The sequence below is a fragment of the Scyliorhinus torazame genome, chromosome 14 (genome assembly GCF_047496885.1).
Source record: "Scyliorhinus torazame isolate Kashiwa2021f chromosome 14, sScyTor2.1, whole genome shotgun sequence".
NCBI lineage: Eukaryota > Metazoa > Chordata > Chondrichthyes > Carcharhiniformes > Scyliorhinidae > Scyliorhinus > Scyliorhinus torazame.
In genome coordinates, this window is record NC_092720.1 from 24,562,302 (window position 1) to 24,586,373 (window position 24,072).

At 44.3% G+C, this 24,072-nt stretch overlaps 2 protein-coding genes across 4 annotated transcripts in view; one reads left to right on the forward strand and one right to left on the reverse strand.

The window, feature by feature from the left end:
- LOC140389583 (mediator of RNA polymerase II transcription subunit 12-like protein) overlaps positions 1–24,072 on the reverse strand; it is a 731,598-nt gene that overhangs the window by 236,146 nt on the left and 471,380 nt on the right. The gene's annotated exons all lie outside the window — the stretch shown is intronic.
- LOC140389579 (P2Y purinoceptor 13-like) lies at positions 3,047–20,826 on the forward strand. The gene is made up of 3 exons (XM_072473830.1): positions 3,047–3,443; positions 10,466–10,575; positions 17,436–20,826. Exon 3 carries the CDS (start codon positions 17,475–17,477, stop codon positions 18,489–18,491), a length of 1,017 nt encoding a protein of 338 aa, XP_072329931.1. The 5' UTR covers positions 3,047–3,443; positions 10,466–10,575; positions 17,436–17,474; the 3' UTR covers positions 18,492–20,826.

A 24,072-nucleotide genomic window follows, 5' to 3' on the forward strand; every position in this document is an offset into this window, starting at 1 on the left:
TTGCAAAAGGACTGGAGTATAAAAGTAGAGAAGTGTTGTTGCAATTGTATAGGGTGTTGGTGAGACCACATCTAGAGTATTGTGTCCAGTTTTGGTCTCCTTATTTGAGGAAGGATGTGGAGGCATTGGAGGCAGTTCAGAGGAGGTTCACCAGATTGATTCCGGGGATGAAAGGTTTGACATAGGAAGGGGAGATTAAACAGTTTGGGCTTATACTCATTGGAGTTTAGAAGGATGAAAGGGGATCTGATCTAGGTGCATAAACTACTGAAAGGGATTGATAAAGCAAATGTTCTCCCTTGTGGGACAACCTACAACAAGAGGTCACAGATATAGGTTGAGAGGCAATAGATTTAAAACTGAGATGAGGAGACACTACTTCTGGCAGAGGGTGGTGAATTTGTGGAATTCGCTGCCACAAAGTGAGGTGGAATCTGAGTCATTAAATGGTTTCAAGAGGGAGAAAGATACATTTCTGATTTTAGGCTAAAGGGATATGGGGAACAGGTGGGGAGGCGGATTTGAGTCCAGGAAGAGATCAGCCATGATCTGATTGAATGGCAGAATAGGCTCCAAGGGCTGAATTGCCTATTTCTGCTCCTAATTCCTATATACTTTTGTCATGGTTAGTGAACAAGCCTGAGTTCAATCTTGTGGCCCACTGAGATGAAGGGGGGTCCACTCATGTGGCCCATTCACTAGTCTAGGTTGCCCATCACTGCCTTACAGTATCCACCACCGAAGCATCAGTTGTGATAGAGCCTTTAGCCAACTTGCTGTTCTACTCTCTTCCCAAAATATTCAAGTCAATTCACCCCTCTCCTTCAAAAACCCCTTACAAGATGGTTATTTGGCCAATAGTTCTCCAATCTCTATACTTCCTTCTCACAGCTGTTGCTATAAAGCACTTTGCGGATTTTAGTTGAATGCAGGAATTCATAAAAGAGTTAAACGATTGTGGCCATAGTATTGCAAGTCTGCTACTGTGAAGCACACCACTCCCTCACAAAATAATTCACTTCAATTCTATGTCTCACAGTGTAGCCACCTGGGTTGGCCACTTCCCGACTTAAAATGGAGAACCGCAAAGACTGAAGGGAAATTGAGCCAACACAGGCAAAGACGAGCAAGTACAGAAATCAGGTGTATTGAAACCTGCAAAAAACCAGACAGCACTGAAACCAGCAGCCATCTGCATAGTAATGAGCGATTCCAAGGCACAATTGCAACAGTTAAGGTGAATAAAGCCAAGCCAGACTCCTTGGCGCCAGCAGGAGCCAAGACAAAGGAAGGCCAACGGACATTTAGGGACCGCCCAGCGATCAGGGAACAACTCCAGTATTGGAGAAATCGATCCAAGTGATCGGAACGCAGTCCAATCACTTGGAACCAGGTACGGGGTCCGCCCCGAAGGGCGGGAAGCCCCTGGGGACTATAAAGTAAAGCCCCCAAGTTCAGATCGTCCTTCTTGGCAGGGTCAGTCAGCAACGCGAAGCAATCCCCGAGAGTGAACTGTCCAGCGGCCACGCCAACCAAGTAAGTCTCAAGTCAACGCTCGCTACGAGATAGGCGCTCCTAGCTACAAATCCATACCAGCTTTTGAATCCTGCAGACTCAGGACCTGAACGAAAGGCTATTTGTTCCCCTGACCTGGTGGGCCAGTCCGAAGCTAAGTATAGGCCTTTTAGTGATAGAAATAGTCTAGAAAGTAGAGTCTATGCATGAGTAGTGATTTACTGTGTATAATAAATGTGTTTTGATTTGAATTTTACTAATTGGTGTGTTGAGTTATTGATCATTACTTGAACTTGAACCTGGTGGCGGTATCATAAAGAAGCCTGGTGACTCTAGAGCAAAGGTTAAACAAACAGAGCAAATTACGAATTAAGAGCCAACCGAAAGTTAGCAACAACAGAAATCTGACTAAATTACCCAAAAGCTAAATTGAACAAATCATCTCTGTGGGTTAGTCACTGTACTTTTGCAACCTTCTCCATGTTATCCAATTACGTGACGATGAGAAGATTAAGAGATTTGATATCATGGGGAGTTCTGGGTAATAGGGTGCAGCTGGTCTCATTGGTAGAAAGGTCAAGAACCAGAGGGCACCACCTGAAAGTCATTAGCAAAAGAAGCAATGGTGACATCGGGCACAACATTTTTCTGCAGTTTGGTCAGGGTCTGGGATGCGCTGCTGGACAGGGAGGTAGAGGTAGACTCAATCGAGGCTTTAACAATAGAATTGGATCATGAAGGGAGGAGGAAATGTTTGACAGGCTGCAGAGAAAGTGGGACGAGGCATTGTCTGCTTGCAGAGAGCCAGCAAAGGGTGCGATGGGCAAAATGCCCTCCTGTGCTCGCACCATTCTCCAATTCTATGTTACAAAGTTTGGAAGGTTGTGATCTGGAGGTTCACTGGACATATGTGATGAGATGGGCATTTTAGAAATTACCTCGACTACAAGCAAAAAAAACAGACGATCGGAAAGGGAAAGACGGTGGCATATTAGTAATAATAATAGCTTATTAGAATGTAATAGTGCCACAAAAACTGAAAGTTACAAATATGCTCGTTCGTCTATGCTGAGATAATAATAATCGCTTATTGTCACAAGTAGGCTTCAATTAAGTTACTGTGAAAAGCCCCTAGTCGCCACATTCCGCCGCCTGTTCGGCGAGGCCTGTACGGGAATTGAACCCGCGTTGCTGCCTTGTTCAGCATTACAAGCCAGCTATTAAAAGCCCCTAGTCGCCACATTCCGGCGCCTGTTCAGGGAGGCCGGTACGGGAATTGAACCCACGTTGCTGCCTTGTTCTGCATTACAAGCCAGCTATTTAGCCCACTGTGCTGGTTTAGCCAGCAAAGTCCACACCCATGAAAGCAGGAAAGAAAACTATGGGCGTTACGGCTATATAATCTGAAGTAACTTTCCCTGAGGAACAAATGTTTCTCACAGAAGAACTTCCCCTGATGCAGACGGCTCCATCCTTCCCTGATGTTTCTCACTGATGTGGCTGCTGTTTCGTGGCTAAGGGGGTAGACTGCAGACAGGGACCGCCATTAAATAGAAATTAAACAGTTGTTTAGAGAACTGTGCAGTAAAGAAAATTGTACTTGGCTTCAAATTAAAGATCAGCCTTACAGGCAGAGTTTTACCAAAGTGTGATTTTCTCACTTGACAGATAGTCAATGAGACCTTCAAATATCAGGTGTGCTTATGTCAAGACAATTATACAACTGATAAATAAGGTTACAAAATTAAGCGACACAAAACTCTTTCAATTTACTCCACGCTGTTAACATTGCAGCCAACAGGAAGATCAAAAAAACCACACGCCAATCTATCAAGTGCAACAGGACAAGGAGATAAATTTGACTCTGAGAAGTAACTATACTATTTCAGTGTCTGCCAAGCCAGGAGCACACTCAAACTGTTTGAAACGTAAGTACTTTTTATTTACAAGAGAGTTATGAGGCTTATCCTCGGAGTTCCGGGTCTGAGCTATGAGGAACAGATGGAGAAATATAGACATTTCACTCTGGAAAAGGAGGTGTGGAAAATGATAGAATACATTAATGTAAGACTGTTAAGGGAGTGAAAGTGTAAAATGGGCCATTTCTATAAATGATTTACAAAAGTTGAATACAGAGACATGGGTTAAAACTAGGTTATCGTCTTATTAATACCCAGTAATTTATATTCACAGAGTGAAATGTGCGAAAAATAAAAATGTGTGGAATAGTGGCTCACACTGAAGACAAAAGGTTGTTCTTTCTGACGTATATATTTAATGGCCCAGGCTTGGATGTAAAGGACAGGGGAATGACACTAAGTCACAATGCTCATTTGGAAAGCAGTTGCAGACAGGGTGGGAAAATGGCCTCCGGTGCACTAACAATCCTGTGGTTCTGTGACAAGTTAAGAAGGCCGTAAGAAAAGAAAAGGAATCCTTATCTTTACAAACAGAGGAACAATGAACAAAAGCAAGAATGCTATGCCAAACCTTTACACAACATTAGTTTGGGCTCAGCTGGAGTATCGTGTTCAATTCTGAGCAGGATTCTTTCAGAAGCATATAAAGGCCTTGGGGAGAGTGACAAAGAGGTTTACTGGAATGGTACCCGAGATAAAGGGCTTTAGTTCCATGAAGAAACTGGAATAGCTGGGTTTGTTTGTCTTCGATTAGCAACAGTTAAGAAGAGATTTGATGGAGGTGTTCAAAATTATGAATGGTTTTGATAGATAAATACAGAGAAACTGTTTCCAGTGTCACAATGGTGAGTAACTAGTGGATATAAGGTAACTGACGAAAGTACAAGTGGCGCCATGTGGTAACAAATTCTTTGACACTGTGAGTTTCTGTGATCTGGAATACACTGACTGAAAGAGTGCTGGAAGCATTTTCAGTAAACACCCAAGTGAAAAGCAAGCTACACAGCTAAGCGGAATGTGCAAGGATTTGGAAATTATTGGCTAGCCGTACAAAGAGATGGCAGAGGCATGAAGGGTTTAATCATGATTTCCTACTCTGTCGTCTCATTCTCTAATGCAATGAAAAAGTTGTAGGATCTTTCTAGCTGGTTAGATTAAGAGGAGCTGAATCATCTTTCACATGCATAATTAGCTTGTGGTCCTGTGTGGCACAATCTGGTGTCATAAATAAACATATGCAACTCCACAGTACGAGAACATTTTCAGAGCAGACTTTTATTGTTATTTGTTGAATGTCTGAATATTACACAAAAACACACGCAGACAACACATTATTAAAATGAGATATGCCCAAAAAAGTATAATTTGCCCTCATCATTTTCTGGAAAATGTCATAGGTTGTGTTTTGCACAAAAGAAATCATGTCCAGGGCAACCGCAATAATGCTGAGTCTCGGAATCAAACAGCTGACAAAGGGGAAAAGAAACTGGAGCCAAGGCGGAAAGAAATGCCCCTTTGGTGGTGTTAAGCGCATCCCCCCTCCAAAATATTTTAAAAGTGGCGAAAAATGCAAGGCGGTATGTGGAAACAGCTAAAAGTAAATAAACAAATGAGAAAAGCATTGTCATGTAGCACAGGATGAATTTATTGATTAACAGAGAAAGTTGATGAAGGGAATGCGGTGGATGTTATCTATATGAATTTTTAAAAAATGTTTGGCAAGTTTCCACTTAGCAAGCTGGTTAATAAAATTAAGGTTCAGGGAATAGGAGGGTCAGTGTCCAATTGGATTCAATGGAGGCAGTGGCACAGTGATATTGTCACTGGACTAGTAAATTAGAGACTCAGAGTAATGCTCTGGGGACCCAGGTTCCCTGCAGATGGTGAAATTTGAATACAATAAAAATCTGGAATTAAAAGTCTAACGATGATCATGGAACTATTGTTGATTGTCATCAAAACCCATCTGGTTCACTAATGTCCTTTAGGGAAGGAAATCTGTCATCCTTACCTGGCTGATTCTCAATTGCCCCCTCAAGGGCAATTTAGGGATGGGCAATAAATGCTGGCACAGCCTGCGGCACCCACATCCCATGAACGCTAAAAACAAAATTGGCTTAAGGACAGAAAACAGTCATAGTAAATAGTTATCATTCAGACTGGAGGGTGGACAGACAGTCGCATTCGCTAAGGGCCAGTGCTACCACCACTGCTGTTTTTTGCTATATATAAATGACTTGGATCTTGGAATATGGTGTAAAATTTCAAAATTTGCTGATGGTATCAAACTTGATGGGGTGTCAAAAAGGGATTATGATACCAATCGCCTGCACCAGATGTAGGTTGGCTCGAGGACCTGGCCGATGGAATTTAACACAGAAAAGTGTGGGGTCATGCATTTTGACAGAAGGGAGAGCGAGAGGCAATATGAACGAAATTATGCAATTCTAAAGAGTGTTCAGGGACAGAGGGATCTGGGGATTTATGTACACTGCTATGTTGGAAAAGTTGACACGCCGCCCCCCAAAAAAAGTTAAGAGCTCATGCGTTGAGGGCAGTACACGAGGATGGACAGGGATTTAGCTAACTAACAGGAGACAGAGAGATAGGATAAAATGGGTCATTTTCAAGTTGGTAAACCGTAACTAATGGAGTGTCACATGCCGATGTACCCCTTCTCTGTCCATCCGTGTACAAGGTTTTGCAGGCTCTCTTGATCTACGCCAATTATTTCCTTCTTTTTGTCTTTGCCCTTCAATGCTCTCTCTTCCCCTGTCTGTCACCCAGTCGCGCCACCCTTTCACTTATCTTCTCTAGGGTGTGCCTCTCCTTTTGAACAGCCAACACAGTCTCCCTGTGCTCTGTGAGCAGGCCAATAACTGCCCCCTCTCCATCTTCTTCCAAAAGCCCCTTCTCGCGAACAGGGCCTGAACCTTTGGATTTCATTTTTGATTTTTTGAGTAATGGTGACTGTTTAACCACTGGCAAGGTCAATACAAGCGTGGGCAGGACTGGCATTAGCACCAACTCAGAATAATCAGCTATGCTGGTTCTTCAGCTTTTACCATTTCAGTGAATTCATATCTTTCCCACATTGTTGGATCCCAATTGTCTTAACACTATTAAAACATAAACACACAAAGATCACAATGATACTATCGCTAAATGAACAAACTTTACAGATGAGTAAAAAGTAGAAAACCAAAATCAAACCAAACTAATCATAGTTTGTTTCTTTTTTTAAATATGGCACGGATTGGTGAGATTACTCTGTCAATCTACCCTTTCCCTTTTCGCATTTATTTGATTGAATTTTATATGGCTGCTGTGGAGAACGACAATTAAATAAACCCAAACAAGTGTTTCAATTGTCACTGCAGTAAGGGGTTTCCATTCTTGTTAAGAGGAGCACATGGCCATTTTCACTGTACAAGAAACCCCTTTAAAGACAGGATGAAAAGACTGAACCTTTTCAACCTTCACCAATTCACAGAATTGTTACGGCACAGAAGGAGGCTATTCAGCAATCATGTCTACACCGCCTCTCCATCGAGCACCGTTCCCTGCCATTTCCCCGTACCCCTGCACATTGCTTCTGTTCAAATAATTATTGAATGTCCTCTTGAATGCCCCGATCGAACCTTCTTCCACCTCCAGGCAGTGCAGTTCACATTTGCTTCTTTTACAAATCACTTTAAATCTGTGCCCTCTCGTTCATTCTATTCTTTTCCGAGCGGGAAGTTTCTCCCTGTCTATTCTGTCCCGTCACGCCCCTTCATGATTTTGAACATCTCTATCAAATCTCTTCTCAGCCTTCTTCTCTCCAAGGAGAACAGTCACAGCGTCTCCAATCCATCCTCATAACTGAACTTTCTCATCCCTGGAACCATTCTTGCAAACTTCTTCTACACTCTCTCCAATGCGTTCACATCCTTCCTATAGTCTGATGCCCGGAACTGTACATGGGCAATGAAAACAAGACAGAATGCCATTAGATAGTGCTCAGAACGGCACTCTGTTTTATTGGATAGATCGCGCCCTGTGCAACTCCCACAACCCACTGTACCACTTCATAACATATCCTGCCCCACCTTTTTGTTTTATAAATTTAGAGTACCCAATTATTTTTTTTTCCAATTAAGGGGCAATTTAGCGTGGCCAATCCACCTAACCTACACATCTTTGGGTTGTGGGGGTGAAACCCACGCAGGCATGGGGAGAATGTGCAAACTCCACACGGACGGACAGTGACCCAGGGCCAGGATTCGAACCTGGGTCCTCAGCGCAGCAGTCCCAGTGCTAACCACTGCTCCACTGTTCTGCCCTATCCTGTCCCACCTGACTGGTTGATGGCTACCCCAGGTCCAGGGTCTAGACTCTAGGATGACTAAAGATGATCCTCCTCTCAGTTTGTTGCATCCCTCCCTCTCCTGTCATTACTAGAAGTCCTTTTAATATTATGGTCTAGACGTTCTTGTACCTGTGTTCAGTTCAAATGTGCTCCAATAAACACAATTCTATGCTATTCATGGATTACCAAAATATGTAGTTTGAGTAAAAATTCCAAAACTGTAATGACTTCCCCTTAAATATATCTATGCTAGTTGCTTTAACAACTTGATGTAGCAACAGGTTCCACATTCTGCACAGTTTCAACTGGAATTTCCCATCGGATTTATTGGTAACTGGATTGTATTTAATAGTCTCTCGATTTAACTTCACCCACCAGTGGTAACATCCCGATGTCTAATTAAATACAAATTGAAGTAATTTTCTTTTAAACTGAGGCCACATTCTGTTTACACTATTTTGCATAATTGCTGGGCAATTAATTCAGCATAATTTTTTGAACGAAGCTGGCAACTGAAGTAAAATGTTAACTATAAATGATCATACACAGTATTGTGGATAGAATTTACTCATAGCTAATCTCAAAGTGGCGTTCTATGTTTAATATTGGCACGGGGGTGCAGTGGTTAGCACTGCCGCCTCACGGCACCGAGAACCCGGGTTCGATCCCGGCCCCGGGTCACTGTCCGTGTGGAGTTTGCACATTGTCCCCATCTCTGCGTGGGTCTCGCCAATGCATTCACATCGTTCCTATAGTGTGACCCACAACCCAAAGAGGCGCAGGGTAGGTGGATGGACCACGATAAAATAGCCCCTTAATTGGAAAAAAAATTAAATCTATTGTTCGCCAATTACAGGAAGAGTCAACCTCTTCTGCTTCTGGTTGAGAGTTTCCCCAACTTTGTGGTAACAGGTCATGAGAAAGAGGTCACATTTTCTGTTGTTTAAAGACACGTTAAATATTCTTGCAGGACGTCTGTATTATATCATACATCAGTCAGCTGCTACTTGACAGCTGGAGGTGCCTATTCATGAACAGTCAGTGTCACAATCTCCACTCCCCCGCCCATCCCCAACAAATACATATTTATGTTGACCTTGGTGATGAAACACCCATGATCCATTTTATGTCAACTAAGACATCCTAATTAAAAGACACTTGCGGGAATTTCTCTTTTAAAATGCTGATTTGTCCCTTTTCGAAAGATAGTGACAGCGAGGCGAAACGAAAAGGACAAACGTATGTTGGCCCATCGGGGTTGTATTCACTCAGTGGTGAAACTTTGTAACTCTTGAAACAGCTGAAGTAGGCTTTATCTATTACACTGTTTCCTCTACAATTGAGAACAGCGCAGCATTGCATAAGCATTTTCTCTCATCCTTCCTCCTTAATTTAAATTGGTGACCTTCACTACACCAAAGCAGCTTGCTGGATTGGCACCCGATACTCCACTCACTCCACCACTGATGCCTAGTGGCAGCAGTGTGTACCATCTGCAAGATGCACTGCAGCAGCTCCTCAGGGGCTGGTTTAGCACAGAACTAAATCGCTGGCTTTGAAAGCAGACCAAGGCAGGCCAGCAGCACGGTTCAATTCCCGTACCAGCCTCCCCGAACAGACGCCGGAATGTGGCGACTAGGGGCTTTTCACAGTAACTTCATTTGAAGCCTACTTGTGACAATAAGCAATTTTCACTCATTTCATTTCATTGTCTCATTTGACTGCATCTTTCTAAACCAGGACAAAATAAAAAAGATTTGGGACCTGGGCAGTAGTTAGTCAATCTGTCTGGTTGGGCAGGAACGTCCCATAGAATCATTGAATGTCAACAGTGCAGAAGGAGGCCATTCGGTCCATCGAGTCTGGACTGATCCTCCTCTCTTAAGAGCATTCCACCCAGATCCAATCCCCAACCCCATCCCTGTAACCCCACCCAACCTTTGGACACTTAGGGGCAATTTAGCATGACCAATCCACCTAACCTGCAGATCTTTGGACTGTGGGAAGAAACCGGCGCATCCGGAGAAAATCCACAAGGAGAATGTGCGAACTCCACACAGGCAGTCGCCCGAAGTCGGAATTGAAACTGGGACCCTGGCACTGTGAGGTAGCAGTGCTAACACTGTTGAAACATCACTGCATGTTGTTATGCACAAGGTAAACACTTCACGTCTTTCAGGGAACAAGATCAAATTCTGCTTAATATGTGAAATACCAAATACATTGGCTAATGCTCACTAATAAATGAAATAAGCAAAAAAACACCAAGGCTTTTATACAGAACCGGAACATGGCCTGGTAGTGAATGGAATTGGATGTTTACAGCAACTAACAGCACACACAGGTGATCAAATACCACACAGAAAACTGCAGCTAGGATCCCATTAAGAACCAGGGAAAGCCATGGTATGTAGCTGGTCAGGGTTGAAGATATATTTTATGGATGTCAAATTTATATCCCAAATTGTTTACCCAGTTGCCACTTGGAGAGGTCAGGGAAGAATTTCACATTTTATTTTTAATAAACTGTGCAAAGACGACCAGAGCAAGTGGGACACCGCGTCATAAGGGAATGAGCTCAGAATACCAAATGCTTTGCAAATCAGACATGAAACCACAATTGCAAAATTCTTTGGCCAAAAATACTTACCATCCCAACATCCTGTTTCATTTCTATCAGTCCCAAGTGCGGAAGGACTTTGAGAAGCTGAACACAGATACGAAAAAATCAAAGCTCTGGGAGACATTCGATTTTGTTACCTCTGGGCGCAGTCTTCCAACATAAATCAGGTATGAACAAATGCTTATTGGATATTTGACAGTAATATAAAACTAGGTCCTTTGAAAAGTCAAACTACAAAAGGAAAGCTTGACTTATCATAAAGTTTCTGTAGCTTCTATAGATCCTTCGAATCTATTGAAAGCGGTAACTACCAAAGGATGATATCAGGCCATCATTTGCTTTCACATGAAATCTATTCTTAATTGGACTGAACCTTGTCCATCGGAGGTTCAAGATAAAAATGTGCAGCAAGGCAAACAGGACACCTGATACCTATGAAGATCCAGGAGGCTCAAGGAGGCAAGTTAACTGGACCTTTAGTTAAGCTTAAGGAAATGACCACTACGGAAGCAGACAACAGGATGGGACTAATTGAAGTGCCGGTCCCAGTTCGGGCCGCTGTTTAAAGTGTAAGGAAGCAAGCTCCAGCTGGGCAGGCCGCTGCCCACTAGCGGGGAAGCTCACATTCTAATAGTCCCACGTGGAGATCGATTAATGTACCCCCGTGGGCCTCGTCAGGGTTAATACACCCTCCCCCTAGTCCGAACGGATTCCCTGCTCGAGGTGGTCCACGGCCTTCAGTCCGGTCTTCTCCCTGGTTCTGACCTTGTATGAAACCGGCCCCATTTTCTCCATCACAACCCCTGGGACCCACTCGACACCATCCTCAGAAGTCTGTAACTTATGTCGAGGGGGTCTCACAAGAAGTGGGAGTCAACTGAGGGCGTAAGTGTTTTCTATCTGTACTCCCGGGCGATACTCGAATGCATATTTGTGAGCCACTAAAAGCAACGCCCAGTGTTGGATTAGGGCTGAGGCAATCGGAGGAATCCCCTCATCCTCCTTGAAAAGGCCTGCCAGGGGCTTATGGTCAGTGATAATTTAAAAATGGCACCTGTAGATATACTGTTGGAACCTTTTCACTGTGTACATCACAGTCAATCCTTCTATCTCTATTTGGGCATAGCGGTGCTGTGCATTGGCCAGGGTCCTGGGTGCATATTGTTATGGGCCAGGGTTTAGAGAACCCCAAAGTGTATCATGGAGTTCACCTGACCCACAACGTTTAATAAATTGTGGTATGGGGAGCACACGGCCCACTCTACAGGTCTGGTAGAGCAGAAATGGAAAAGTATTTTTTAAAGCAAAACAATATTTATTCTATGAACTCAAGTTAACCTTTTTAAAACATACAATGAACATCTTAGCAACCATTAATTCAAATACAACCCCCAAAGAATACAACACTAAGTAATCCTTTAAGCTTTCCTTTTAACATCCATAAGACTTAAAATACCTTTTACCAGAAGCACATCAAGTTAAAGTCACTACTGTTATTAGTTTTAAATCACCAGGATCGATTTACAGTCTTCAGATTGCAGAGAGAGATTCATACACCTTCTGGCTGTGACTGCAGCTATCCAGCTCTGAAAACGAAACTAAAACACACCCTGCAGTAAACAGCCTAAAACTAACGTAAAAAGCTGACAGACAGCCCAACTCCACCCACTGTCTGACATCACTGCAGTAATAAACACCCATTTCTTAAAGGTACTCTCACTACAGATATTTATATATACACCCATTTATAAACACCCATTTCTTAAAGATACTTTCACATGACAATATGCTATAGATAGGTTAGGACATCACCCCACCAGTGGATAAACACTGCTCCAATGCCATAAGAGGAGGCATGACATGTGTGGGACAAGCAGCCTTGTAGCGTCTTAAGTGTGTCAACAGCTGGGAGGATAATACATAGAACATACAGTGCAGAAGGAGGCCATTCAGACCATCGAGTCTGCACAGACCCACTTAAGCCCTCACTTCCACCTTATCCCCGTAACCCAATAACCCCTCCTAACCTTTTTGGACACTAGGGGCAGGTTAGCATGGCCAATCCACCTAACCTGCACATCTTTGGACTGTGGGAGGAAATCGGAGCACCCGGAGGAAACCCACGCAAACACGGGGAGAATGTGCAGACACCGCACAGACAGTGACCCAGCGGGGAATCGAACCTGTGACACTGGCGCTGTGAAGTCACAGTGCTACCCACTTGTGCTACCATGCTGCCCACCAGTAACTGCATCTTTACTCTGGCAAACGCCTGTGGTGTTCCCCATGCATATTTTTGATTCTTTTTCAGTGGTGCGTCGCAATGGAGTGGCCAGATTTTGGGAAAACTTCCAATCGTAATTCTCAATCCCCGAAACAACTTCAGTTCATTCGTGTTTTCAGGTCTCGGGGCTTCCTTTATGGCCTGGACCTTTCCCCGACTGGGTGCAATCCATCTTTAAGGGAGATATGCATGGAAAGTTCTTTACGCAGAGGGTGATGGGTGCCTGGAACGCATTGCCGGCGGAGGTGGTAGAGGCGGGCATGATAGCGTCATTTAAGATGTATCTAGACAGATACATGAATGGGCAGGGAGCAGAGGGATACAGATCCTTAGAAAATAGGTGATAGTTTTAGATAGAGGATCTGGATCGGCGCAGGCTTGGAGGGCCGAAGGGCCTGTTCCTGTGCTGTAATTTTTCTTTGTTATTTGTTCTCTTTGTTCTTTATCAACGCTATATCCCAGGTACCTAACCGCGTTCGCCTGAAACACGCACTTGCCTCTTTTCAGGTGAACGCCTGCTTTGGTGGACCTTGTCCAGGCTGTGCAGGTGTTCTTTCTTGGCGGCTCCTGAAATGAGCACATCGTCCAGGTACACCATTACACTGGGCAGCTCTTGAAGGATGCCTTCCATGATTCTTTGAAAAATCGCACATGTGGATGAGACCTGAAGGGAAGCCATGTGTATTTGTACAAACCTCTGTGGGTATTGATGGTAACATACTTCCGCAATAGATCATAAATTCATAAGCTATAGGACCAGAATTAGGCATTCGGCCCATCGAGTCTGCTCTGCCATTCTATCATGGCTGATACGTTCCTCATCTGCTACCTACAATGTTACAGACAAAGAGCTGGATTTCAAAATCAGCCAAAGCATCTCCTCCCTGGAACACTTGACCTAGGAGCGGGAGTCGGCAATTTAGCCTCCCGAGCCTAACGCCCTCAATGTGATCATGGCTGATCCCATGCTGGCTGGAACTCCACCCTCCTACTTTTTGTCCATAACCCTTCAACACATTACCAATTAAAAATCTGCCTAACTCATCCTTAAATTTACTCACTGTCCCAGCATCCATCGCACTCTGGGCTAGGGAATTCCGCAGATTCACAACTCTTTGGGAGAAGTAGTTTCTCCTCAAATCTGTTTTAAACTTTCTTCCTCTTATTCTAAGATTATGATCTCGCGTTTTAGAATGCCCCACAAGAGGAAGCACCAGCTCCACGTCTACTTTTCCAGACCTTTCAGCATCTTGTATACTTCAATTTGACCTCCCCTCATTCTTCTCAAATCTAGAGAGTATAGGCCTACTCTGTTCAATCTCTCCTCATACGACAAACCCCTCATCTCTGGAATCAATCTAGTGAACCTCCTCTGAACTGCCTCCAATGCCACTACATCTTTTCTCAAATAAGGGGACCAAAACTGTGCACAATGCTCCATGTGCAGTCTTACCAATGCCTTCTATAGTTGCAACAACACATCCTTACCTTTATACTCAATTCCTTTTACTATAAATGCCAACATTCCATTTGCTTTCCCCATTATCTGCTGTACCTGCCTGTTCGTTTTCTGTGACTCATGCACAAGGTCACCCAGATCCCTCTGCAACGCAGCACCCGAAAGTCTCTCCCCATTTATTTATTTATTTCATAAATTTAGAGAACCCAATTCAATTTAAAACAAATTAAAAATTTGGAGTACCGAATTCAGTTTTTCCAATTAAGGGGCAATTTAGCGTGGCCAATCCACCTACCCTGCACATCTTTGGGTTGTGGGGGTGAAACCCACACAAACACGGGGAGAATGTGCAAACTCCACAGTGATCCAGGGCCAGGATGGAACCTGGGTCTTCAGCGCCGTGAGGCAGCAGTGCTAACCACTGCGCCACCGTGCTGCTTGCCTCTCCTCATTTAGATAATAAGTAAGCTTTCCACTTTTTTCCACCAAAATGCATAACCTTACACTTATCCACATTAAACTCCATCTGCCACATTTTGGCCCACTCTCCTAACCTATCTATATCCATTTGTAAGGTTCTTATTTCCTCACTGAAACTTACTGTCCCACCTATTTTTGGGTCATCTGCGAATTTGGCTATAGAACCTTCTATCCCTGTTGTTAATATAGATTGTAAATAGCTGGGGCCCAGGGACCGAACACTGTTGCACCCCACTAGTTACATCTTGCCATCCAGAAATTGCTGTGTCTCGCAATAAGTGTGGCTCATGTTGAGCTTTGTGAATGCGTGGCCCCCAACTAGCTTTGCATACAGATCTTCCACACATGGCATGGGATACTGGTCAGAGGCCTGTTCACTCTCAACTTGCAGTCACTGCAAAGCTGGACTTATCCAGCTTCAACACCGGGACCACTGGTGCTGTCCATTCTGTGAATCGGACCGGGCAATGTCAAAGCATTCCAAACGTCGCAATTCAGTTCTTACCTTCACAAGTAGGGCATAGTGGACCAGTTGTGCCCTGATATATTTGAGCTGGGCCTCTAGATCAACACAAGGTATTGCTCCGGCCCCTTTTATTTGTCCTAGGCCCTCCTAGAAACCACCGGATATTTCCTCAGAACCTCGTACAGACCACCGGTGCCCATTTGGAAGATTTGCGGCCAGTCTAGTTGAAGGGTCTGTAGCCAATCGCGGTCCTGGCCCTTGCACCACTATCAGCGGAAGCCCGTATGTCTGTTGTCCGTGGGCGACCGGTGTCACAGCGGCACCTATGATGTTCAACAGCTCCCCGGTGTACGTTGCTAGTCTTGGTAGCACACAAACCCAAGGGCAGCATGCTCTTTCGGAGCCAACAAAAGGTTTGTTGACCAACGATGGCGGCCGCAGCCTCCATGTCAATTGGGTGACCGTTGACTTGGAGCCTAATCTGAATCGGGGCGTCTTTAGGGGCTGTGATGCAATTCTGCTGCATCAGGTTGTCCTCCTTGGGTTGGGCAACGTGCAAGGCCCTGTAAATATCCAATGGCCTCGGGCGGGAATTTTCGGTCGTTGGGCGGGCGTGGCCGGAGAATCTTGCCCTGGGAATCAGTAATAAGACGGAGAGCTTTTTTAAAATTCATTTATGGGATGTGAGCGTCACTACTGCCCATCCCTAATTGCCCTTCAGGTGGCGTCGATGAGCTGACTTCTTGAACCACTGCAATCCATGTGGTGCAGATACACCCACAGTGCTGTTGGGGAGGGAGTTCAGGAATTTTGATCCAGCGACATAGAAGGGACGGCGATACATCTCCAGGTCAGGATGGTGGGTAGCTTGGAGGGGGACTTGCAGGTGGTGGTGTAGGCTGAATTCAATGTTAAATCACGTATAGAAAGATAATTAAAGAGAGGGAAATAAAGGTTGGGTTGGACCGAGAGAAAAGGAAGACAAAGAGGAAAAGTTAGGGGTGGCACGGCGGCGCAATGGCTAGCACTGCTGCCTCACTGCGTCGAGGACCCGGGTTCTATCCCGGCCCCGGGTCACTGTCCATGTGGAGTTTGCACATTCTCCCCGTGTCTGTGTGGGTCTCACCCCCACAACCTAAAGATGTGCAGGGTAGCTGGATTGGCCAAGCTAAAGTGCCCCTTAATTGGGAAATAAAATCAAAAAGAAAAAGTTGAAGAAGTTTTAATTTTAAATTTGGAAGATCTGCAGCAACAACTAAAACCTGAAGCAATGAGGTTTTTTTGCATTGTAGTTAATTTCCAGTGCACAAAGCTAATTGCAGTGCAGTGCACCTTCCGGATATCTGTACTTATCTGTGAACCTGCCCCTCATCTTGCCTTACTATTTATATATAAATAGCCTCCCTGTTATTTTGAGAGATTGGCTTCCTTTTGCAACCAAGTGGTTGGCTGATAGGTTATAAAGTGTCATCCCTGCAACGTTGGGTCCTTCTGTGCCCACGTATTTCTGCATTGCTCTTCATTTGGTGATATACAGCTGCCAGCCTTGGCTTAGTAACAGCACACTTGCCTCTGAATCAGCAGATTTGAGGGTTCAATTCTCACTCGAGATTTGAGCATTAAGTCTTGGTAGCACTGGGATCTCCGGTGCTACTTGAGCTGGCTTTCGGTTGAGACATTAAACTGAGGTTCTGTCTATCCTCTCATGTAAATATTAAAGATTCCAGAACATCAGTTCGAAGAAGTGTAGTTAGTTCCCTGGCCAAAAATTATCCCTTCACAAAACCCAAAACACATTACTTGGTAAATTATCTCACTGCTGTTTGTGGGATCATGCTGGGCACAAGTTGGTTGCCACATTTTGGACATTACAACAGTGATGGTATTTTCAAAAAGTACTCTGGAACCTCCTGAAGTCATGAACCATATCACTGCAAGTTCTTGACCATCATATTAAATGCCCAACAAAAATAATTCCTGCGATAATAGCATCACCTTCCTTTGCATAGAAGGGACTGGCTTGTGCAAGTCAGGATAAGTAGGTCCATTGAATCCCCAGAATCCCTACAGCGCTTAAAGAGGCCATCGGGGCTATCGAGTCTGAACCGAGCCTCCGAAAGAGAACCCCACCACCCGGCCGCTGCCCCATCCCGGTGACCTCGCAACCTAATCTGCACATCTTTGCACACTGAGGGGCGACTTGAGCATCGCTGACGGGTTTGCAGGGAAATGTTCAAAAGTTTTTTTTTAATTACTGACTGCGTTGGGGGAAAAAAAAGGGCGATGATCATAATTTTGAAAACGCTAACTTGGCAACTCGTGGTTATTTGTTCTGCAGGAAACAAGACTGAGCATCGATCTTTACAATTCCTCCACCATGAACGTCACTTCTCACCACCTGAACGTAACGTCACAAGGCAAGTGTTCTCGGAATGCCCAGGTTACCCAGGTGGTGTTCCCAGTGCTTTACACTGTCCTCTTCGCCATTGGTGTCATCCTCAACCTTCTGGCCATCAAAATATTTTCACAGATCCCCAGCAACACCACCTTCACCGTCCTCCTGAAAAACATCCTCGTTGCTGACTTGCTCATGACCCTGACGTTTCCTTTCAAAATACTCAGCGCCAGTCAGCTGGCGCCCTGGCAGGTGAGGTGGTTTGTCTGCCGGTTCTCAGCTGTCATGTTCTACTCCACCATGTACATCAGCATTATCCTCCTTGGGCTGATAAGCTTCGACCGTTTCCTCAAAATCACCAGGCCCTTCGGTAAGTCGTGCTTGCGAAAGGCTAGAGTCAGCAAATTCATGTGCGCGGCAGTCTGGGCTATCATGTTTCTCATATCCGTTCCCAACGTCATTCTGTCGAACAAAAAGGCCACCAAAGACTCAGTGAAAAAGTGCATGGGGCTGAAGGGTCCAGCTGGATTGAAGTGGCACGTCATCTCAAATTACATCTGCCAGTTCATCTTCTGGGCCGTGTGCATACTGATGGTCATGCTTTACGCCATAATATCCAGGAAAGTCTATCAGTCTTACAAAAGGTCCAAAAGTACAGACAGCAAAACTCAGAGGAAGACAAAGGCCAAAGTGTTTGTCATCGTGTCGGTGTTCTTCGTCTGCTTTGCGCCGTACCATTTTGTGAGAGTGCCCTATACGCTCAGCCAAGTGGGACATGTGAAGGAATGCTGGAAGTTGAACATGCTGTATTATATTAAGGAGACAACACTCTGGTTGTGCGCTTCAAACACCTGCTTGGACCCACTTATTTACATTTTCTTGTGCCACGCATTCAGACAGAAGTTAAGAAAACGTATCAAACATACAGGCACCGCGACGTGTTCAAGAACCACGCAGAGTATGACAAACGACAATGAAGTCACTGAGAGTGTCCTATAGACTGGATTTCATGTTGTTTTTGTTAACGTCATTTCCAACTACGCAACATTCCGTAACTGAGCATTTTTTCCATTCTTGAACACTTTAGATTCCGAAGGATTTTAACTGTTACATTTCCACGATACAAACTCTCAATTCTCTGGAACATGGGAACGGTAGCAACTGATGATTATTATAAATTGTCACTTTTAGTGTTAGAAAATTGTCACTTTTTTTCTTAAATTTTAGTGTACCCAATTAATTTTTTCCAATTAAGGGGCAATTTAGCATGGCAATCCACCTAACCTGCACATCTTTGGGTTGTGGGGGCGAAACCCACGCCAGCACGGGGAGAATGTGCGAACTCCACACGGACAGAGACCCAGAGCCGGGAATGAACCTGGGACCTCGGTGCCGTGAGGCAGCAGTGCTACTCACTGCGCCACCGTGCTGCCTGGACAATTGTCACTTTTAGTGTCAGATCTTAAAATGTGATATTGTTGCCAAAATGTGATATTTGTTGCCAAAATATTTTTAGCACTTATTAATGTGTGCCCTTAACACGAATGGCCTTTATTCAACATATTTCAATTAATGAGTGCAGCACACGTGGTAATTGTTGAATCTCAGTCTGCTTCGCAATGTTGGAGTATCTTTTGAAGTCAAAACAGCCACCAATAGATAATACGAGAGGTAGCTGTGTCAGGAAATGGAGACATGTCCATCTGATTTGGAATTGACGAGGAATACATGAACCAAAAACTAATTACTCTTTTGAAAATGTGTGCAAAGGCTTGTCTTGTGCAATAATCTGCAATCTTTCATCATATCCCAGAAAACTCAATGCTGTCAACGTTAAACACACAGTCACACTGCACAGAAGGGGGTTTAGCTCACTTGACTGGGCAGCTGGTTTGTGATGCAATGCACGCAAGGCCAACCAGCGTGGGTTCAATTCCTGTGCCGGCTGAGGTTATTCAATGATGGCCCCGCCTTCTCAACCTTGCCCCTCACCGGAGGTGTGGTGATCCTCAGGTTAAATCACCACCAGTCAGCCCACCCCTATGGTCATCTGGGACTATGGCCACTTTGCAGTTTCTGCACAGGGCTCACCATGCCTTTGCACAGCCCTCACTTGGGAGTGATCGTACATAAAGCAATTTCTGAAACTGGAATATTGTACACAAGCAATGTCATGTATCAAGACGTCATGTGTATAAAACATCTGGAAAACAAATGAGCCCAACATCCCTGCCAGACTTCAGAACAAATAAAGATTGTCATTCCTGGCGCGACAGCACATGGCAGATATATACATATAATCCAACCACAAGATTTACAATAGACCCAAAAATCCAACATTTTAATTTAATCCACAAACAAATCCTTTGCATCAGTGGCAGCTTTTATGGATTTAATGCTCATGAATTGAATTAAGGGTTCAATGAAATACGATTTTTTTTCAAGAATTTCAGAGGGCATTTGAGAGTCAACCGCTTTGCTGTGCATCTGGGGTCACATGTAGGCCAGACCTGGTTGAATAAAATCCCTCCAGTACCGAAGGAGGCCATTCAGCCCATCGAGTCTGCACCGACCAATCCCCAACTTTAGCCCCGTAACGTCACCTGGAAGCAATTTAGCATGGCCAATCCACCTAACCTGCACATCTTTGGACTGTGGGCGGAAACTGGAGCACCCGGAGGAAACCCACGCAGAAACAGGGAGAACGTGCAGGCTCCACACAGACAGTTACCCAAGGCCGGAATTGAACCGGGGACCCAGGAGCTGTGAGGCAGCAGTGCTAACCATGGTGCCACCATGCCGCTATACGGACGGCAGGTGTCCTTCCCGAAAGGACATAAGTGAACCAGACCGGTTTTCTTTCTAACACTCGGCAACTTTTATTTCCAAATTTTATTGAATTCAAATTCCACCATCCCACTGTGGTGGGATTTGAACCCAGATCTTGCCCTGGGTCTCTGGATTAATAGTCCAGTGACAATACCACTGTGCCACTGCCTCCTCATTCTGATGGTTAATTAAACCATCTCAGTGCCTTGTTAAGATCACAGCCTTTTCCAGCATCCTTTCTCTATCCAAAACATTTGAACAGATTAGATGATTTGACTATGTTAAGCCTCACATCCCGAGCTCTGCAGCATGTAACATCCACTTCATGACCAACCTCTCCCACCTGGGATTTTGCTGCATGCCTTCAGAGTTGAATAACTATGATCAACAATCTTGGCTTTGATTTGGCAGCTTTACGCCAAGGGAACGTTTCGCACTGCGGTATTTACACAAGAATCACAATTGTTTTTATAGTGTTCACGAGATGATTAAACAAAATGCCTGATGGCTCGACTTTGGGGCTATTTTGCTACCTTAAGTTTGAACAAATGTTTTGAGGAAATTGAGGATTGTGTGCAGTTCATGCGGAACTGCAAAATGTCAAGGAATGACACCAAATTTCATTGGTCAACTCATCTCATTCAGTCGCAGCTCTGCAAGCAATCCTGGGCCATATGTACAGAAGTTGTGTTTGCTTCTGTAATCTTCCTTTATAGGAGAAAATAATAAGAATATCCTTTATTAGTGTAGGCTTACATTAACATTGCAATCAAGTTACTGTGAAAATCCCCCTAGTCGCCACATTCCGGCGCCTATTCAGATACACTGAGGGAGAATTCAGAATGTCCAATTCACCGAACAAGCACGTCTTTCGGGACTTTGTGGGAGGAAACCGGAGCACCCAGAGGAATCCCATGCAGACGCGAGGAGAACATGCAGACTCCGCACAGACAGTGACCCAAGTTGGGAATTGAACCCGGGTCCCTGGTGCTGTGAAGCAACAGTGCTAACCACTGTGCTACCGTGTCGCCCATGACAGGTAGGATTAACAATTGGTATTCAGATTAGTAGCCTTGTTACACGAGGCTCACTACATGATCAAACATATTGAGTCAACAAAATGTCAAGCACAAATGAAGGTTTTTTAAAAACAGGCTTGAAGATTGCACTTGGCAAGATCAATTCTCGAGATCCAGCCAACAATACTTAGCAATTTCCAGCTCAAATCTATGAACAGGTTCCTATTATTATTAAATAGCTTTCGATTAATATTCAACGTCATTACATATTTGGCAAATACAACAGAGGCCGTAAATACTGCTCATCACCTTGATGCTGTCATTTGGATTTAAAGCACTGACTTTAATCGCTGCATCATCGCCGGCTGAAGTTTCAGCAGGCAAGTACCTAAAGCTCTGGAATTCCTTCCTCAAATCTCTCCAACTCTCTGCCTCTCTTTCTTCCATTAAGATTTTTCTTAAATCCTACCCCTTTGACCATCGGAGCACATTGTCAGCTGTGCGTACCATCTACAAGATGCACTGCAGGAACTCACCAAAGCACCTCAGTCAGCATCTTCCAAACCCACGACCACTACCAAAAAGAAGGAGAAGAGCAGTAAATACTTGGGAACGCCACCACCTGGAGGTTCCCCTCCAAGTCACTACCACCTTGAACTTGGAAATATATCGCCGCTCCTTCACTGTCGCTGGGGCAACATCCTGGAACGCTCTCCCCAAAAGCTCCATGGAAATGCCTGCACCACATAGACAGCAGCAGTTCAAGAAGGCAGCTTGCCGTCACCTTCTCAAGGGAAATTAGGGATGGACAATAAATGCTGGCCTTGCCAATGATGTACACATCCCACGAATGAACAAAAGGAATTGAAGCTTTTAGCCATGGACAGTAATATTTGCTTGATGAGGCTCGGGGTCGAATTTGCTTTGATATGCTCTGGTGAAAAACCTTGGGACAATTTAGTTCATTAAAGTTCCTATGTAAATGTAAGCTTTGGGTGTATTAAGCTCTGCAGGAACAAGAACATCTGACAAGGAATACACCATTTACGTATGCATTTGTAACATCTCGTTATAGGTCACCTCAGGTCTTTATCTAAAGATATGTAGCATGCTTCCAGCAATATCAGAGAAATGATCAAATCTTACTTTATAATAGATGCAATTTTCACTTTATATTAGATGCAATATTTAAAGAAAAAGTTGTGATTTTCATTGTAATTGTTATTACCTTTTGCAATCTCTTCAGGTGATAACTCACATGAAATGAAAATGAAATGAAATTAAAATCGCTTATTGTCACAAGTAGGCTTCAAATGAAGTTACTGTGGCCCTAGTCGCCACATTCCGGCGCCTGTTCGGAGAGGCTGGTACGGGAATTGAATCGTGCTGCTGGCCTGCCTTGGTCTGCTTTCAAAGCCAGCGATTTAGCCCTGTGTGCTAAACCATTCATTGTTTGAATACTATTTTAATAAATTAGAAGGAAATCCTGAAGAGTTTAATTTATTTTCAATTTTCTGTTTAACACAGTTGCTGGTCGAAAACAAAGCCTTCGGCCTTTGTTTTATTAAATTTTTAATTTTTTTTAGAGTGCCCAATTCATTTTTACCAATTAAGGGACAATTTAGCGTGGCCAATCCACCTACCCTGCAAATCTTTGGGTTGTGGGGGTGAAACCCACGCAGACACGGGGAGAATGTGCAAACTCCACGCGGACAGTGACCCAGAGCCAGGTTCGAACCTGGGACCTCGGCGCAGTGAGACAGCAGTGCTAACCACTGCGCCACCGTGCCTTCTGCCTTTCCTAACTCTAAGGAGTCAATATTTTTTTCCCCTGCTTACAATGAGTTGATACATCTTTTCTCACAAGGTACAAGTCAGTGGGATATCAACTGTATGGTGAGATAACTCTTCATAACTATTCTAATTCCACGGTGGTCATCCATGAAACTATTCAGTCAATAAAATAGCTTTAGATTTAAAACTTACACTTCAAATTGTTCTGAGGGGGTCTGGGCATCAGAACACCAGAGCTGTGATACATATAGCTCAGTGGAAGAATGGAACATTATTCCTCATTTTTCCTTTTTCTTTTGTTTTATAAATTTAGAGTACACAATTACTTTGTTTTCCAATCAAGGGGAAATTTAGCATGGCCAATCCACCTACCTTGCACATCTTAGGATTGTGGGGACGAGACCCACGCAGACACGAGGAAAATGTGCAACTCCACACGGACAGTGACCCGGGGCCGGGATCGAACCCGGGTCCTCGGCGCCGTGAGGCAGCAGTGCTAACCACCGTGCTGCCTATTCCTCATTATTCCTAACGTGCCAAAAGAAGGTTTTGAAAAGAGCTTTCCATTTTAATCATCACTGCAGTGCAAGCCAGGTGTTATTATCCAATGGGATTTTAGACTTGTCTATTGACATTACTAACACTGGATGGGGTTGAAATTAGCCGAGTTTAAATTATCCCCAGTTTCTGAGGAAGCATAAATAAGCATTCCAGTTTAGTGGATCTGGTTGGGCCCCACGCTTGTACCAAATGGATGAGGGTTGCAAAAAAACCCATTATCAATCGCCACGTTTCAATCTGCAACAGCAACCCTACACAAAGAACATTTATTTATACAGTATCTTTCACAACATCAGAACATCCCACGGGGCTGCCAATGCAGCACTTTCAATGCTGAGTCAGTGTTGCGAAATAGGGTAAAATGGCAGCCAATCTGT

Coding starts and splice junctions, on each gene's coding strand:
- LOC140389579 (XM_072473830.1), top strand. CDS start 17,475: ATGAACGTCACTTCTCACCACCTGAACGTAACGTCACAAGGCAAGTGT.